We start from the raw sequence: 19257 nt of genomic DNA, 5'->3' as shown, positions 1-19257 counted from the left end.
TCCCCATTTGAGCCCCCTGCCACCAAAGCATCCTTGAAAAACCCTCACCTCTGAGCCCTCGGGGAGAATGATTTGAGCGATAACTTAAGTTCTTCCACATGGCCCACACTGTGTTAATTAAACTCTTTCTTTACTGTAATGCCACAGTCTCAGTGAACTGATTTTGTCTGTGCAGCAGGCAGGAAGAACCCACTGGACAATTACATGATCTCTCTCCCAAGTCAGACCGCCTCCCAGTCCAGGAGACTTTTTTTTTTTTTTTCTTCAAGACAGGCTCTTACTCTGTCCCCCAGGCTGGAGTGCAGTGGTACAATCTCGGTTCACTGTAATCTCTGCTTCCCAGGCTCGAGCAATCCTCCCACCTCAGCCTCCTAAGAAGCTGAGACTACAGGTGCAAGCCACCATGCTCAATTAATTTTTTTTTCTTTTTTGCAGAGACGGGGTTTCACTATGTTGCCCATGCTGGTCTCAAACTCCCAAGCTCAAAGCAATCCACCCAAGTGCTGGGATTACAGGCATGTGCCCTGCTCCCAAGAGGCTTTTAACTGGTACATCCATTCAGCCTTCCCTGGGCTTCATTTTTTTTCTGAGATGGAGTTTCACTCTTGTTGCCCAGGCTGGAGTGCAATGGCGTGATCTCGGCTCACTGCAACCTCCGCCTCCCGGGTTCAAGCGATTCTCCTGCCTCAGCCTCCCGAGTACCTGGGATTATAGGCATGCGTCACCACGCCTGGCTAATTTTGTTTTTGAGTAGAGATGGGTTATCTCCATGTTGGTCAGGCTGGTCTTGAACTCCTGACCTCAGGTGATCCGCCCACCTCAGCCTCCCAAAGTGCTGGGATTACAGGCGTGAGCCACCGCGCCCGGCTTCTGGGCTTCATTATTGACCTCTTGGAAGCTTTTGATACATTGACTATCCTTTCTTTTTCCAAACTTTTCTCTTGACTTCAGTGACATGCTGTTCTAGTTCTATTTCCTTCCCAGTTAATTCTGCCCCTTTTGACTTCTGTTATTCCTCTCACCACTGCAATATGGGTCAGCAAATATAACCCATCTTAGGGTCATCATACTGAACTGTATCAGGGAATGCCATTAAGATCATAGTCTTTGTGACTGGCCCCACTCTGAGTTATGCAGTGCACAGCCTAGGCAGCTGTACATAGCACCTCTTACCTTATCTATATTGCTGACTTTGGTTACCTATTCTCTGCAGATTCTTCCCAAAACCTAATCAGCAGCTTCTGCCTCACACCATTGGAAAATATTGTGGAGCAGACTGAATCCCCCAACCACCCACCCCTGGCAAGAGGCTCTGTGCCTCCCCATGCTCACTAGCATCAGTGGGACAAGGCAATATTATTTGGCACCATCAATGCACAAATCCAAGAATAAAGAATCCAACCAGGTGTGGTGACTCATACCTGTAATCCTAGCACTTTGGAAGGCAGGTGGATCACTTGAGTTCAAGAGTTTGAGACCAGCCTGGGGCAACATGGCGAGACCCCATCTCTACTAAAAATACAAAAAAATAGCTGGGCATGGTGGTGCACACCTGTGGTCCCAGCTAATTGGGAGACTAAGGTAGGAGGATCGCTTGAGCCCAGGAGGTGGAGGTTGCAGTGAGCCGAGATTGCACCACTGCACTCCAGCCTGGGTGACAAAGAGAGACCCTGTCTCAAAAAAAAAAAAAAAAAAGAATCCCCTGCTAAATAGTCTCTCTGGCTCAGCTTTATGTTTCTAGATTCAGTTAGAAGCAACTTGTTTCTTACAACTTTATTTTTTATTTATTTATTCTTTTGAGACTGAGTCTCGCCCTGTCACCCAGGCTGGAGTGCAATGGCGCAATCTTGGCTCACTGCAACCTCCAACTCCCGAGTTCAAGCGATTCTCCTGCCTCAGCCTCCCGAGTAGCTGGGATTACAGGCACCCGCCATGACACCCAACTAATTTTTGTACTTTTAGTACAGATGGGGTTTCACCATGTCGGTCAGGCTGGTCTTGAACTCCCGACTTCAGGTGATCCACCCATCTCAGCCTTCTAAAGTGTTGGGATTACAGGTGTGAGCCACAGTGCCCAGCCAATATCTGTATTTCAATATAAAGATTTTTAAAAAAACCCTTTCCTATGCATAATTTCACTTAATGCTGATAATAACCCTGAGAGATAGACAGTAGTGTTAGATTTAGATACAAAAACTGGAAATTAAAGAAGCTAAAATGACAAATGGATGCAGTGGAAAAGCCAGGATCCAAATCCAAGTCTTTCCCCTACAGTACTTCACTCTGCTCCAAGCTCAGATTCACCAAATGTTGTTTGATAGAACACGTGAGCCGGGGCTGAAGGAGCAGGGACAATGCCTTTTTCACTTTTGCCTCTGATAGCCTGTAGACTGGTAGGCACTGAAGTATTTGTTCACTTGTGCAATAAATATTTATTGAGCACCTCGTATGTGCTGGGCACTGAAAACGCAACCGTGAACAAAGGCTGTCGCGGTTCCTGAACTCATGGAGCTTTCATTCCAGTGGAGGAGACATAATTTCAGTGATAATGCTACGACGGGGCACAATGTGGGAGAAAATAAGAGGGAGGTGGCCAGGCGCGACGGCTCCTCACTCCTGTAATCCCAGCACTTTGGGAGGCCAAGGCGGGTGAATCACGAGGTCAGGAGTTTGAGACCAGCCCGGCCAACATCGTGAAACCCCGTCTCTACTAAAAAGACAAAATTTAGCCGGGCGTGGTGGCGTGTGCGTGTAATCCCAGCTACTAGGGAGGCTGAGGCAGGAGCATTGCTTGAACCTGGGAGGGGAAGGTTGCACTCCAGCCTGGGTGACAGAGCGAGACTCCATCTCGAAAAAAAAAAAAAAAAAGAAAGAAAAAGAAAAGGGGGAGGTAATTTTAGAATGGTCAGAGAAGGTTTTTCTGAGAAGATAACATTAATCAAACGAATAAATGAATGAAAAGCCACTCGCTAGCGGATTCATTATTTGCTATACTTATTTAGAGTTTGTCAGTCACGAGACTGTTACGGCTCTGATGCTGAGTATCTTTTGAACCCTATGTTGATGATGCCCAAAAGGCAAGTGCAGAGATGAAGCATAACGAAGAATCCTTTTCAATTTCTTTTCAGTCCTCTGACCTTGCCTCTGCCGTCACGGTCACACTCCCCCACTGACACTCCCATTCTTCTGTTTCCGGACACTTGCGGCCTGGAAGCGCATGTGCAAGAGAAACCGTCATTCCCGGTGAAGGGCGAGCCCCCGGCAGAACGCATGCGCCTCTGTCCCTTAAGCCCCGCCCCGACCTCAGCGCCCCCTCGCGAGCGCCTGCCGTTTCTCGGGGCGGGACGGGGGGGCGGGGACTGGGCGGAGAGACGCGTGCTGCTGCGTGCGTGCGCGCGCGCCGCGGGCGGGCCAGTGAAACTGGCGGCCCTGGCACGTGACCTAGGACCGGCTCACCGGGTCGCTTGGTGGCTCCGTCTGTCTGTCCGTCCGCCCGCGGGTGCCATCATGGCGGACGCGGCCAGTCAGGTGCTCCTGGGTTCCGGTCTCACCATCCTGTCCCAGCCGCTCATGTACGTGAAAGTGCTCATCCAGGTATGAGGCGTCGCCGCTCCCTACCCCGCCCGGCGCCCCGTTCGGTCGCTGCTGCTCAGGGCGCCTGAGGATCGGCTCAGCCTTGCGGGCCCTTCATTCTCCCGAGATGCTGCTGCTCCTCCGCTGCCCTTTACCTCCCCGCAGGGACAGCTTCCTCAGTCCCGCGGCCCCGCTTGGGGGCCTCGCCGAGCCCTCGCCTCGCCGCCCAGCGTTGAGGCCCACTCCTCCCTTAGCCAACCGCCACCCGGCCCTGCCCTGCCCGGCGGATCCTCTGAACTTTGGTTCTTCTTCCCTGAGGTGGATCCTGGCCGGTCGCCACCAAAGGCTTCCGAACCCTCCCTCTCGCCCCTCCGAAATTCACATTCACCACTACTCCCCCCAAAATCTCAGACGCAAAACACGAAATACTCAGTTGAAGACAAATGTGAAGTTAGGTGGGAACCAACATTTTATTTTTTATTCCTTTTTTTTTTCTTTTTATGCTACTGTTACTACTGCTTTTCTGTTCCGAGGTTTTCGCACCAGATACTGAGAGAAACACAAGGAGCTCATTCAGAAGTGTTAATGAAGGGGTTGCTCTGTCAGATTTCGGAAGGATGCATTGAGCGCTTTCCAGCAGCAGCCCATGTGGCTCCTGACAATGAAAATCACATTTGTCAGAGCTGGAAATTAGTGAAGCTGAGTTTTAGCGAGTTTAAACATGGGAGTTAGTTTCTAATCTACTGTCAAATAATTATTACATGGTATTTTATATTCACATGCAGGTAGGCCAAGTAAGTGATAGACTTAGTGTTTCCAGTTCCTTTGCTATATCCCTGTAATGGGCAGGTCATTCTTTTTTTTCTGCTTTTACTGAGAGTTGACACAATTACCTCATGCACTGTGCCTAGGAATTGAACAGTTTTTAGAACCCCTGTCTCGCCGTCTACTTTTCTGGAAAAAATAGGCAAGACACTAGAGAGGGCCCCATTTCTTATTCTTGAGTTGTTGGGAATCCAAATTATTTCTTGCTGAGTAGACCTGTGTGAATTCAGATTCCATATGTTAAAGGCTATTGCAAATAAATTCTTTGTACCTAGAACAAAGACTGATTAGAATGTACTGTAACATCTAAAACAGAATTGGCACATTTGGGGCTAGATAGCATCGGAGATGACAGCATGTTGCAGTATATCTAGTAAGAACCCTTGGGGCCGGGCGCGTTCGCTCACGCCTTCCCAGCACTTTGGGAGGCCGAGGCGAGCGGATCACGAGGTCGATGTTTGAGACCAGTCTGACCAACATGGTGAAACCTCGTCTCTACTAAAAATACAAAATATAGCCAGGTGTGGTGGTGCGTGCATGTAATCCCTGCTAGTCGGGAGGCTGAGGCAGGAGAATCGCTTGAACCCGGGAGGTGAAGGTTGCAGTGAGCCGAGATCGCGCCATTGTACTCCAGCCTGGGCGACAGAGCAAAACTCAGCCTCAAAAAAACAAAACAAAACAAAAAAGAACCCACTACTCAATACTTCTCTGGGAGACGGGGTTTTCTAATGATGTTCAGAGCTCTTGCCCCAAAAACTTTGAATATTCTTAATTCTGATTTCACAACATCTATGTGTTGCCAAGTAGCCCAGGAGTTTTGGTGAAATTCCCAAATGCTCAGTTGTAAAAATAGTTACTTGGGCCGGGCACAGTGGCTCACGCCTGTAAATCCCAACACTTTGGGAGCCTGAAACAGGCGGTTCACCTGAGGTCAGGAGTTAAAGACTAGCCTGGCCAACATGGCAAAACCTGTCTGAGCTCCCTGAAAGTGCTACCAAGTAACCATTTTTATTTTTATTTAGTTACTTATTTATTTTTTGGAGACAGAGTTTCGCTCTTGTCACCCAGACTGGCATGCAATGGCACAATCTCGGCTCACTGCAACCTCCGCCTCCCAGGTTCAAGCGACTGTCCTGCCTTAGCCTCCTGAGTAGCTGGGATTACAGGTGTCCGCCACCACACCTGGCTAATTTGTGTATTTTTAGTAGAGACAGGGTTTCACCATGTTGGCCAGGCTGGTCTTGAACTCCTGACCTCAGGTGATCCGCCCACCTTGGCCTCCCAAAGTGCTGGGATTACATGCATGAGCCACCACGCCAGCCCAGGAGTTACTTAATAGGACAGATTAAGAGTCACAACAATAATCAAAACTATGTCCTACAGCATTCATTCTGTCAAGTATCTGTAGTGTTAAAAATCCTGGGTATATTGTACAAAGACCATGGTAATCATTAACTATATAAAATGGACTTCATTAGCTGTTAATGACAGCCTGTGTTTTTTTGTTTGTTTGTTTGTTTGTTTTTGAGATGGAGTCTGGCTGTTGTCGGCCTCGGCTGGAGTGCAGTGGCACAATCTCGGCTCACTGCAACCTCTGCCTCCCGGGTTCAAGTGATTCTCCTGCCTCAGCCTCCCAAGTAGCTGAGATTACAGGCGCCCGCCCCTACGCCCGGCTAATTTTTTAGTTCTAGTAGAGACAGGGTTTCACCATGTTGGCCATACTGGTCTCAAACTCCTGACCTCAGGTGATCCATCCCCCTCGGTCTCCCAAAGTGCTGGGATTACGAGGCATGAGCCACTGCGCCCGACCGACAGCCTGTTCTTCTAACATGAAGTTAGCTTGTAATTCTTTCCTAAGTGAACTATCCAGCTATATCTGCATTTGCCTTTTGAGTGTTTTATCTAGGTTGCCAAATATGCAGCTGATGCTGGCGTAATGGATGTCTTCTAGTTTTGTTCAAATATAAAATGTGCCTTAGATTTTATTTAGAAGGTATTTTTGAGCGCCCTTAGTAAACTGTAGCTTTCCTAACGCAAAAGTTCCCTTCTTTCATTTTGATATTAGCCTATTTCAGCTACATGGTTTATGTCATAGAATTTGAACCAAAATGAAACTTGGAGTTTATTGGACTCAGTATTACCAACAGAAGAAAAACCTACAAGAATGATGCTTCATCATTGCCTTGGAAAACATATGCTGCATTTTTACTTGTGTTTAAAAATAACCCAAATTGTGTTCTTTATTCAAGACCTTGCAAGCAAGACATTTCTGGAAATATTGCTTTAATATTGATATATTCCATTGTTTTTAAAGGTGGGATACGAGCCTCTTCCTCCAACAATAGGACGAAATATTTTTGGGCGGCAAGTGTGTCAGCTTCCTGGTCTCTTTAGTTATGGTAAGTGCCTTTGATTTATTTGGGTTTGCATGACGTTGAGGACTGTGATAGGCAGGAGTTGTTACTGAAAGAAAATATATAGAAAGCTTGTTTCTTTGAAATTGTAGTATATCCATTTCTCTTGACCAGAAGTTGACAACATCTCTGACTTGTGTTCTTAGCTCAGCACATTGCCAGTATCGATGGGAGGCGCGGGTTGTTCACAGGCTTAACTCCAAGACTGTGTTCGGGAGTCCTTGGAACTGTGGTCCATGGTAAAGTTTTACAGGTAAGAGGAAAATTAAATCAATCTTCCCATAGATGTTGCTTACCTGTTATGCATAGTTTGTTCTAAATATCAAGAGCAATTTAAAAGATACATTTATAACCCTGTCCTTTCTTCCTCTTGAAAAACACTTTTTTTTTTTTTTTTTTTTTTGAGATGGAGTCTCACTCTGTCGCCCAGGCTGGAGTGTAGTGGCACGATCTGGGCTCACTGCAAACTCTGCCTGCCGGGTTCACGTCATTCTCCTACCTCAGCCTGAGTAGCTAGGACTACAGGCGCCCGCCACTGCACCCGGCTAATTTTTTGTATTTTTAGTAGAGACAGGGTTTCACCGTGTTAGCCAGGGTGGTCTCGATCTCCTGACCTCGTGATCCTCCTGCCTTGGCCTCCCAAAGTGCTGGGATTACAGGCATGAGCCGCCGCACCCGGCCGAAAAACATTTTCTTAAAACATCTTCTTTCCTGGGAAGCAACAGGAATTCCTTTAAAATGAAGTGGGTTTTTTTTTTCTTTTTTTGTTTTGTTTTGTTGAGATGGAGTCTCGCTCTGTCAGCCAGGCTGGAGTGCAGTGGCGCGATCTTGGCTCACTGCAAGCTCCGCCTCCCGGGTTCATGCTGTTCTCCTGCCTCAGCCTCCCTAGTAGCTGAGATTATAGGCATGTGCCACCAAGCCCGGCTAATTTTTTGTATTTTTAGTAGAGACAGGGTTTCGCCATGTTAGCCAGGATGGTCTCGATCTCCTGACCTCAGGTGATCTGCCCACCACGGTCTCCCAAAGTGCTGGGATTACAGGTGTGAGCCACCGTGCCCAGCCTGAAGTATTTTATTTTGCTCTACATACCTTCTTCCTCTGACCCAGTCATTTGGAGCAGAAATTAAATACATGCACTTATTTGATCACCTACACAGCTCGGTTTATTTCTTCAAAGGAAGAAGGAAGCTGACTAAAACATACATTTTTTTTTTCTGAAGTTATTTTCCTCTTATTTCTGGTGTTAACCTGGTAAAATATTTTTTATTAAAAGCTTATATTTTTAAAAAAAGAATATAACTGGCTGGGTGCAGTGACTCATGCCTGTAATCCCAGCACTTTGGGAGGCTGAGGCGGGTGGATCACCTGAGGTCAGGAGTTTGAGACCAGGCTGGCCAACATGGTGAAACCCCATCTCTACTAATACAAAAAAATTAGCCAGATGTGGTGGTGCACACCTGTAATCCCAGCTACTCAGGAGGCTGAGGCTGGAGAATCGCTTAAACCCGGGAGGCAGAGGTTGCAGTGAGCCGAGATGGTGCCATTGCACTCCAGCCTGGGCAACAAGCGCGAAACTCCGTCTCAAAAAAAAAAAAAAAAAGAATATAACAAAGTAAACATAAAATTCAGGGTAGTGGTTATTTGTTGGGAGATGGAGAGGAGGAACCACATGTCTGGGATAATGACAGTGACTTTCCTTGGCTAGAGCTGGTGGATCATGTCTGTCATCCCAGCACTTTTGGAGGCTGAGGCTGGGGGACTGCTTGAGCCCAGAAGTTTGAGACCAGCCTGGGCAACATAGTGAGACCTCCTCTACAAAAATTTAAAAAAAAAAAACATTAGCCAGGTGTGATGTTACATGCCTGTGGTTCCCGATACTCAGGAAGCAGAGGGGAGAAGATCACTTGAGCCCCGTAGGTCGAGGCTATGGTGAGCTGGGATTGCACCACTGCACTCCAGCTTGGGTGACAGAGTGAGATTTTGTCTTGGGGAAAAAAAGGATTTTCCTTGACCTAGATTATGGCTATATGGATGTTTGCCTTTCAATTATTTTTTACTTGTACGTTTGTGTTTTGCGCACTGTTCTGTGCGTTATATTAAATTTTTTTTTTTTTTTTTTTTTTTTTTGAGACGGAGTCTTGCTCTGACACCCAGGCTGGAGTGTAGTGGCGTGATCTCGGGTCACTGCAAGCTCTGCCTCCCGGGTTCACACCTTTCTCCTGCCTCATCCTCTTGAGTAGCTGGGACTACAAGTGCCCATCACCACGCCCGGCTAATTTTTTTTGTATTTTTAGTAGAGACAGGGTTTCACCATGTTAACCAGGATGGTCTCAATCTCCTGACCTTGTGATCCACCCGCCTTGGCCTCCCAAAGTGCTGGGATTACAGGCGTGAGCCACCGCACCTGGCCTAAATATTTACAGTTTAAAAGCCTCACCAAATTGTACATGAAGGCATGGTAGTTTACTTGTGGGAAAAGGGAGGGATGAGAGATGAAACTTCAGCTTTGTCTGTGGCACTTTATTTTAAGACCGCAAGGCCAGGCATAGTGGCTCACCCCTGTAATCCCAGGACTTTGAGAGATGACCAAATGAGAGGATGGCTTGAGCCCAGGAGTTCAAGACCACCTTTGGCAACATAGTGAGACCTTGTTTCAAAAAATAATAAAATATTTTAAGAAGGCAAGGCCGGGCGCAGTGGCTCATGCCTGTAATCACAGCAGTATGGGAGGCCGAGGCTGGTGGATGACTTGAGGCCAGGAGTTTGAGGCCAGCCTGGGCAACATGGCAAAATCCCATCTCTACTAAAAATACAGAAATTAGCCAGGCATGGTGGTGCATGCCTGTAATCTTGCAACTCAGGAGACTGAGGCACGAGAATGGCTTGAACCCAGGAGGTGGAGGTTACAGTGAGCCGAGATTGTGCCACTGCACTCCAGCCTGGGCAACAGAGTGAGACTCTGTCTGAAAAAATAAAAAGAAGGAAGAAGGCAGGGGATGTTAAGCAAAAAAAGGGCAAAATGTTAACATCGGTTTAGCCTTGGTGGTGGATGCATAGGTAAATTATTAATTTTTCTGCATGCTTGAGATTTTTTAATAAAATGTTTTTATTTTCCAAGTTCCAAAGAACTGGAAATCGAAATGTTTTTAAAACATCAAAGTTACTTTTTTTTTGTTTTTGAGACGGAGTCTCACTCTGTCACCCAAGCTGGAGTGCAGTGGTGCGATCTCGGCTCACTGCAACCTCCACCTCCTGGGTACAAGCACTTCTCCTGCCTCAGCCTCCCAAGTAGCTGGGATTACAGGTGCTCACCACCATGCCCTGCTAATTTTTGTATTTTTAGTAGAGACGGGGTTTCGCCATGTTGGCTAGGCTGGTCTCGAACGCCTGACCTCGTGATCTGCCCACCTCGGCCTCCCGAAGTGCTAGGATTACAGGAGTGAGCCACCGCTCCAGGCCTATTTTTTTACTTCTAATGCTAAAGCTTGTAATATAATTTTGAATGTACGGATTTCTCATTTGCACCTATTACTATGTAGGTTAAACTGAATTAACCTTTAAGGAAGTCTTAGTATTTAGAACATACTTCTGGAGAAAGAATTGTTTATAAAGGGCAATTCGGGTGTTTTATAAAGGTATTATGAATAAGAAGTCTGTAGCATTTAGAACAATCCAAGGGAAGTTTCTGCAGCATGAATGTGATTCACAATATAAAACTAATGGGTTTTCTAGTTTATTCTATTTCCTAGTGGTACTAAGGGTATTTTGTTTGTTTGTTTGTTTTTTGAAACGAGTCTCACTGTTGCCCCGGCTGGAGTACAGTAGCACGATCTCGGCTCACTGCAACCTCCGCCTCCCGGGTTCAAGCAATTCTCCTGCCTCAGCCTCCCGAGTAGCCAGGATTACAGGCGTGTGCCACCATGCCCAGCTAAGTTTTTGTATTTTTAGTAGAGACAGGGTTTCACCACGTTAGCCAGGATGGTCTCGATCTCCTGACCTCGTGATCCGCCCGCCTTGGCCTCACAAAGTGCTGGGATTACAGGAGTGAGCCACCGTGCTCGGCCGAAGGGTATGTTACTGTTTGTGTAACTCTCAAAAAATGTAGCAGTAGGCTAAGAGTTGTGACTCACTCCTGTAATCCAGCACTTTGGGAGGCCAAGGTGGGCGGATCACCTGAGGTCAGGAATTTGAGACCAGCCTGGCCAACACCAGTGAAACCCTGTGTCTACTAAAAATACAAAAATTAGCCGGGAGTGGTGATGGACACCTGTAATCCCAGCTACTAAGGAGGCTCAGGCAAGTGAATCACTTGAACCCAGGAGGTGGAGGTTGCAGTGAGCTGAGATGGCACCACTGCACTCCAGCCTGGGCAACAGAGTGAGACTCCATCTCAAAAAAAAAAGTAGCAGTATTGGCTGGGCACAGTGGCTCACACCTGTAATCCTAGTGCTTCTGGAGGCCAAGGTGGCAAGATCACTTGAGGTCGAGAGTTGGAGACCAGCTTAGGCAACATAGGAAGAACCCCATCTCTACAAAAAATAATAAATAAATAAATAATTAGGCCAGGCGCAGTGGCTCACACCTATAATCCCAACACTTTGGGAGGCTGAGGTGGGAGGATTGCTTGAGCCTAGGAGTTCCAGACCAACCTCTAGGCAACGTGGTGAGACCCCATCTCTACAAAAAATTAAAAAACAGAATTAGCTGGGTGTTGTGGCATGCACCTGAAGTCCCAGCTCCCTGGGAGGCTGAGGTGGGAGGACCACTTGTGCTGGAGAGGTTGAGGCTGCAGTGAGCTGTGATTACACCACTGCACTCCAGCCTGGGCAACAGCGAGACCCTGTCTCTAAAAAATTGCATATATATATATATATATAAACATAGCAACAGTTCCTGCAGTCCTCAGTGTACTTTTTAAGGCTTTAACATAGCCCCCAATTCTAATGTTTTTTTTTTTTGAGACAGAGTCTCACTCTGTTGACCAGGCTGGAGTGCAATGGCACGATCTCGGCTCACTGCAACCTCCGCCTCCTGGGTTCAAGCAATTCTCCTCCCTCAACCTCCTGAGTAGCTGGGATTACAGGCGTCTGCCACCACGCCCGGCTGATTTTTTGTATTTTTAGTAGAGACGGGGTTTCACCGTGTTCTCAATCTCCTGACCTCGTGATCCGCCCGCCTTGGCCTCCCAAAGTGCTGGGATTACAAGCGTGAGCCACCGCGCCCGGCGGGACTCAGTGAAATTCTTGCTGTTACTTCCATGAAATTTACATATGGAAAGGCAGTTGTCATCTAGCCAAAGAGGTTTATGTATAGACTTAGAGAAAAAGAGAAAGTGCTGCTTGAGACTAAGTTACTTTATGTAACTGTAAAGTAAGACAAACTTGAGGTAACCAGGTACCCTGAATATGTTCCAAATGTAGTCCAGTGAAATATTACAGGGTTGGTACTACACTTAGCATCCAAAGCTGCTTGTACAGTCAAGAAGAAGGATATATGCAGGGCTGAGAAAATTATTAACCTTTACAAGAAATAATTTTGTAAACTGAACAAGAATTAAAATGAAATTCAGGAAATGTAGAAGACAGGTTAGATAATTATATCGATGGAGTAAATAACAAAGTATAGAAACAAGTGAAAATTTTTAGAGACCTGAAGCTATTAGAATTAATTCTAGCCAAGGACCTGGAATTTGGCCAAAATACATTACTTTGCTTTATCTTCACATTTGTTCTCTTGCCCGTGATTTTTTTAAACACGATTCTTTTTACAAGAGAAAATGTTGTCTATTTTTGAAATCTGATATGGCTAGAAAATAATAAAACTGACATTAAAAAATAAGAAAACAATAAAACTGGTGGTTACACAAGAAGGAGCTCTCAATTGATAATTTTATTTTCACCTAGCTCACATTCTATTTCCAAAATACGCCACAAAAAATTCCTCTTGCAAGAATTTTTCTCTGGGCTCTGGCAGTATTCATGATCTCTTCTCTAGAAGAGAAAAAAAAACCTCTTGCTTGTTTTAGAAACCATCAGATACAAAGGAGAAAGTGAGGCGATTTCAGCTCTTCAGACTTAATATCAATTCTCTGTCCTTTTATGCAGGGAAGAAAAGAGTCTTGCCCTAATTTGGTATTGGTCATGCGTTTTCCATGAGAAAAGTGGGAACCCTGGGCTATGTTTTTACTGACTTATTTTCTGTTAAAACTGAAAGTTCTTGGCCAGGCGCAGTGGCTCATGCCTGTAATCCCAGCACTTTGGGAGGCCGAGGCGGGTGGATCAGCTGAGGTCAGCAGTTCGAGACCAGCCTGGCCAACATGGTGAAACACTGTCTCTACTAAAAATACAGATGTTAGCCAGGCGTGGCGGTGGGTGCATGTAATCCCAGCTACTCAGGAGGCTGAGGCAGGAGAATTGCTTGAACCTGGGAGGTAGAGGTTGTAGTGAGCCGAGATTGAACCATTGCACTCCAGCAGTGAGCCGAGATTGCACCATTGCACTCCAGCTGGGTGACAAGAGTGAAACTCCATCTAAAAAAAAAAAAAACAAAGTTCTTGAATTTTCTTTTTTGTTGTTGTTCTTATTTTGTAATTATTTCTTTAAATTTATTATTATTTTTTTAGAGACAAAGTCTCACTATGTTGCCCAGTCTGGTCTTGAATTCCTGGGCTCAAGCAGTCCTCCCTCTTCGGCCTTCCAAAGTGTTGGGATTACAGGCGTGAGCCACTGCGCATGTTCCCTTTTCGTTTTTTGGGTTTTTTTGTTGTTTTTTTTGAGACAAAGTTTCACTCTTGTTGCCCAGGCTGGAGTGCAATGGCATGGTCTCGGCTCACTGCAGCTTCCACCTACCGGGTTCAAGCAGTTCTCCTGCCCCAGCTTCCCACATAGCTGGGATTACAGGCACCCACCACCACGCCCAGCTAATTTTTGTATTTTTAGTAGAGAGGGGGTTTCGCCATGTCAGCCAGGCTGTTCTCAAACTCCTGACGTCAGGCGATCCGCCTGCCTCAGCCACGCAAAGTGCTGGGATTACAGGCGTGAGGCACTATGCCCGGCCACTTTTCTTTTTTTCTGAGATGGAGTCTTGCTCTGTTGCCCAGGCTGGAGTGCAGTGGTGTGATCTCAGCTCACTGCAGTCTTTACCCCCCGGGTTCAAGCAATTCTCCTGTCTCAGCTTCCCAAGTAGCTGGGATTACAGGCGCCCGCCACCAAGCCCGGCTAATTTTTGTATTTTTAGTAGAGATGGAGTTTCACCGTGTAGGCCAGGCTGGTCTCAAATTCCTAACCTCAGGTGATCCACCTGCCTTGGCCTCGCAAAGTGCTGAGATTATAGGTGTGAGCTACTGCACCCAGCCTTCCCTTTTCTTTTTTTTTTTTTTTTGAGACGGACTCTTGCTCTGTCACCTGGGCTGCAGTGCAGTGGCGTGATCTTGGCTCACTGCAACCTCTGCCTCCTGGGTTCAAGTGATTCTCCTGCCCCAGCCTCCCTAAGAGCTGGGATTACAAGCGTGCGCCCCAATGCTCCGCTAATTTTTGTATTTTTAGTAGAGACGGGGTTTCACCATGTTGGCCAGGCTAGTCTTGAACTCCTGACCTCAGGTGATCTGCCCACCTCGGCCTCCTGAAGTGCTGGGATTACAGGCATGAGCAATCACACCTGTCCCCTTTTCTTTTTTCAAAGAAGAGTTTTCATGACCATTTGCTTTTCTTCCAACTGACCAATATGTTAAACTTAGCAACAAGTTTATCTTGGAGATCCATATTTCCAGTTGATTAATGAGTAGAAGTTAACTGAAGATTTGCAGCTTAAAAAAAAAAACAAAAACTTTAAAAAAACTTCAGCTGATTTACTTTCTGTCAGTAGAGTTTTCATTTTATGTCTTCTTTCACATGACACTGTAATAACCCCAATCATCCTTTTTCTTTTTTTCTATAGCATTACCAGGAGAGTGACAAGGGTGAGGTATGTTGGAGCTGATTTCTAAGCATGAGGGCCTTTCCCTTGCAAGTTATTACTGCTTTTGGGGCCTCTTTTGGAGAAAAGCCAAGTAGTCAGTCTCCTATTCATCTCAGTGAGTGTTGTCCTGTGGGGTGGCCACCAGTTTGGACAGTTCTGTTTGAAACCATCAGGATGGCTGGGCATGGTGGCTCATGCCTATAATCCTAGCAGTTTCGGAGGCCAAGGTGGGAGGATCACTTGCATCTAAGAGTTTGAGACCAGCCTGGGCAACATAGACCCCTTCTCTACAGAAAATCAAAGATTAGCGGGCCCTGGTGGCACATACCTCTGTATCTCAGCTACATGGGAGGCTGAGGTGGGAGGATCACTTGAGCCCAGGACGTCAAGACTGCAGTGATCCATGATCACATCACTGCACTCCACCTGAGTGACAGAGCGAGACCCTATCTCAAAAGAAATAAAAACCGTCAAGATCGGCCACGCATGGTGGCTCATGCCTGTAATCCCAGCACTTTGGGAGGCCGAGGCAGGTGGGGATCACGAGGTCAGGAAATCGAGACCATCCTGGCTAACATGGTGAAACCCCGTCTCTACTAAAAATACAAAAATTAGCAGGGCGTGGTGGCGAGCACCTGTAATCCTAGCTACTTGGGAGGCTGAGGCAGGAGAAGCGCTTGTACCTGGAAGGCAGAGGTTGCAGTGAGCCGAGATTGTGCCACTGCACTCCAGCCTGGGTGACAGAGCGAGACTCTGTCTCAAAAAAAAAAAACAAAAAAAAACATCAAGATCTCTATTTTCTTTGATTTTGATTTCCAGGAGTTAGGACCTGGAAATGTACAGAAAGAAGTCTCATCTTCCTTTGACCACGTTATCAAGGAGGTAAGAGATGAATTACATCCTGTGCTGTTTGCCCAGATCAAACTGTGGTGTTGCAACTATGGAATCAGAATCATCAGGCCTGTGTGTTTAGTGTCTGTTCCCAAATGAAATTAAACCTTCAAATTAATTTGGGCTTTACTACATATATAACATTAAAAAGAGAGAGGATCAGTGCTTGCTGTTCAGAATAGATGCATTTCAAGAAAACTCATTTTGCCCACACATTCCGTCTTTAGAATACTGAAAGTCTTCTAATAGTGTTGAAAACCTCAGGAATAAAAGTGTTAAAATAGGCCAGGTGTGGTGGCTCACGCCTGTAATCCCAGCACTTTGGGAGGCCAAGGCAGGAAGATCACTTGACCCCAGGAGTTAGAGACCAGCCTATGCAACATAGTGAGACTTCCTCTCTACAAAAAAAATAGAAAAATTAGCTAGGTGTGTGGTGGCACATATCTGTAGTCCCAGGTACTCGAGAGGCTGCGGTGAGAAGATGACTTAAGCCCAGGAAGTTGAGGCTGCAGTGAGCTATGATTGTGCCACCATACTCCAGCCTGTGTGATAGAGCAAGACCTTGTCTTTAGAAAAAAGTATTAAAATAGCAACCAGGCCCTTTGTATGTTGGATAGTATCTATGCAGAAAGGCTCTTTTGGCATTTTTCTGACTCTGAAAAGTTCCTCATCACCCATTTCCCACCCCCATATGCTGCCATAGGTGTTTCTGTGCCTGGCTTTCAGGCACAGAAGTTAGAGACCAGTATTAAGTAATAAGCATTCTCTTATTGCTTAAGTCTTCACATTGTCTTAATTGTCATTAATGAAGTCACAATTATCCAGGAAATGCAGCCATCCAAAATACATATTCCAAAGGCTGGGCGCGGTGGCTCACGCCTGTAATCCCAGCACTTTGAGAGGCCGAGGCGGGCGGATCACCTGAGGTTGGGAGTTCGAGACCAGCCTGACCAAGATGGAGAAACCCCGTCTCTACTAAAAATACAAAAATTAGCCAGGCATGATGGCGCATGTCTGTAATCCCAGCTACTTGGGGGGCTGAGGCAGGAGAATCGCTTGAACCCAGGAGGCAGAGGTTGTAATGAGCCAAGATTGCACCATTGCACTCCAGCCTGGGCAACAGGAGTGAGACTCCATCTCAAAAAAAAAAAAAAAAATATATATATATATATATATATATATATATATATATATATTCCAAAACAAACATTACTAAAGGTCTGGAAACCAGATAAATTAGCTCTATTTTCTGTAAATTTTCATGAAATTAGTTTGCTTAAAAGCAGGGATACGGCCGGGCGTGGTGGCTTACACCTGTAATCCCAACACCTTGGGAGGCCGAGGCGGGCGGATCACGAGGTCAGGAGATTGAGACCATCCTGGCTAACACGGTGAAACCCCGTCTCTACGAAAAATACAAAAAAATTAGCTGCGCATGGTGGCAGGTGCCTGTAGTCCCAGCTACTCGGGAGGCTGAGGCAAGAGCGTGGCGTGAACCTGGGAGGTAGAGCTTGCGGTGAGCTAAGACTGCGCCACTGCATTCCAGCCTGGGAGACAGTGAGACTCCCTCTCAAAAAAAAAAAGAAGCAGGGATACATGTATTACTATGCAATTAGTATTTTCCTTAGTTTGCCCATCCAGTCCCATAGGATCTTATGCCCTTGGAGAAGGGGTGAGGGCTGTCTTAAAACTCAGTGACTAGGCCGGGTGTGGTGGCTCACACCTATAATCCCAGCACTTTGGGAGGCCGAGGCGGGCAGATCACGAGGTCAGGCGTTCAAAACCAGCCTGGCCAACATGGCGAAATCCCATCTCTACTAAAAATACAAAAAAAATTAACTGGGCATGGTGGTGGGTGCCTGTAATCCCAGCTACTCAGGAGGCTGAGGCGGGAGAATCGCTTGAACCTGGGAGGTGGAGGTTGCAGCAAACTGAGATCGCACCACTGCACTCCAGCCCGGGCAACAGAGCAAGACTCTGTCTCAAAAAAAAAAGAAAAGAAAAAACTCAGTGACCATAAAGATGCTGTTTAAATGCAAAAGCCGGCCGGGCGCGGTGGCTCATGCCTGTAATCCCAGCACTTTGGGAGGCCGAGGCGGGCGGATCATGAGGTCAGGAGATCGAGACCATCCTGGCTAACACGGTGAAACCCTGTCTCTACTAAAAAATACAAAAAAAAAAAATTAGCCGGGCATGATGGCGGGTGCCTGTAGTCCCAGCTACTTGGGAGGCTGAGGCAGGAGAATGGCGTGAACCCAGGAGGCGGAGCTTGCAGTGAACCGAGTTCGCGCCACTGCACTCCAGCGTGGGTGACAGAGCGAGACTCTGTCCTAAAAAAAAAAAAAAAAAAATGCAAAAGCCAATGGTAGACCTGCTTACTTTTACAATCCCAGAACCTAAATGCAAAGATTATAATTTAATTTTCTTTATTACTTCCTTACAGAGCCCTAGAGTAGAAAGATAAACTAGGAAAAACACAGCAGCTCTAAGATACTGCACAGTTACTGGGTTGTAGTCACAAAACAAAATTGTTCTCTTCTCCCAAAAATGTGAGTAGAGACTAAATGGAGCCTGTCATTTATCTAGAATGATATCAGACTCTCCAAAATCACTTACCAATAAGAGAGCAACTTAATAATCTCAATAAAGGCCTCATATTTTTTATTTCAGCTTAATGACTGTTTGTTGGTGACCTTTCCTGTTTCTTTATTTTCTTCTCTTACTTGTAAAATTGAGAAAACAACAGAAGCCTGCTTTGCAGAGAAATTTTGAGAAGTAACTATAATAGAACATTGAGATCCATGAGTGAAAAGTATGATAAAATGACAGTGAATGAGATCTTTCACATCCCATTCAAACTCTTCTTGACTCCAGCCAGGGCAGGAGGGCTGTGTCATTCACTTTCTTATCCTGTACCACGATATCCACCCACATTCCTTCTCACAGGCATTTGAGTGTCATTTGTTTAGATTTCAGAAGTGTGTGTTGATTGTTTCTAGACAACTCGAGAGATGATGGCTCGTTCTGCTGCTACCCTCATCACACATCCCTTCCATGGTATGTTTGCAGTTGACAACTGACCTTTCTTTTATAACCTGATCTCTCCTGACCACTTAGATAGGTTGACGTGGGAGTTGACTAAAATGCCTTGCCTGCATGTTTTTGTTTGCTTGCTTGTTTTGGCTTTTATCCAATTTATCCAGATAGCAAAATGTCTTTAGGTGGAAAATCTTTTTTTTTCCAGGGCTATCAAAATCTATCTTAACATAGTTTTTTTTTGTTTGTTTTTTTGTTTTTTGTTTTTGAGACGGAGTTTCACTCTTGTTGCCCAGGCTGGAGTGCAATGGCGCAATCTTGGCTCACTGCAACCTCAGCCTTCTGGGTTCAAGCAGTACTCCTGTCTCAGCCTCCTAAGGAGCTGGGATTACAGGTGCATGCCACCACGCCTGGATAATTTTTGTATTTTTAGTAGAGATGGGGCTTCATCATATTGGTCAGGCTAGTCTTGGACTCCTGACCTCAGGTGATCCGCCCACCTTGGCCTCTCAAAGTGCTGGGATTACAGGCGTGAGCCACCGCACCTGGCCTTAACATAGTT

The 19257-nt window shown here is 46.1% G+C and overlaps 1 protein-coding gene across 4 annotated transcripts in view; it reads left to right on the top strand.

Annotated features, from left to right (window-relative positions):
• Positions 1 to 3269: 3269 nt before the first annotated feature.
• The window catches only part of MTCH2 (mitochondrial carrier 2), a 29777-nt gene continuing 13789 nt past the window's right edge, over positions 3270 to 19257 (top strand). Inside the window, exons 1-6 of one of the 4 annotated variants that reach the window (XM_004051070.5) lie at positions 3270 to 3594; positions 6713 to 6797; positions 6959 to 7065; positions 14748 to 14774; positions 15588 to 15650; positions 18659 to 18716. In XM_004051070.5, the coding sequence (XP_004051118.3) occupies positions 3271 to 3594; positions 6713 to 6797; positions 6959 to 7065; positions 14748 to 14774; positions 15588 to 15650; positions 18659 to 18716 (664 nt within the window). In that variant the 5' untranslated portion in view covers position 3270. The remainder of the gene's footprint in view (positions 3595 to 6712; positions 6798 to 6958; positions 7066 to 14747; positions 14775 to 15587; positions 15651 to 18658; positions 18717 to 19257) is intronic. The other 3 variants (XM_063711186.1, XM_019037174.4, XM_063711185.1) reach the window with 3 other exon arrangements.

This window comes from Gorilla gorilla, chromosome 9 (assembly GCF_029281585.2).
Source record: "Gorilla gorilla gorilla isolate KB3781 chromosome 9, NHGRI_mGorGor1-v2.1_pri, whole genome shotgun sequence".
NCBI classification, from domain to species: domain Eukaryota; kingdom Metazoa; phylum Chordata; class Mammalia; order Primates; family Hominidae; genus Gorilla; species Gorilla gorilla.
This window is presented reverse-complemented; position numbering and strand designations above follow the sequence as displayed.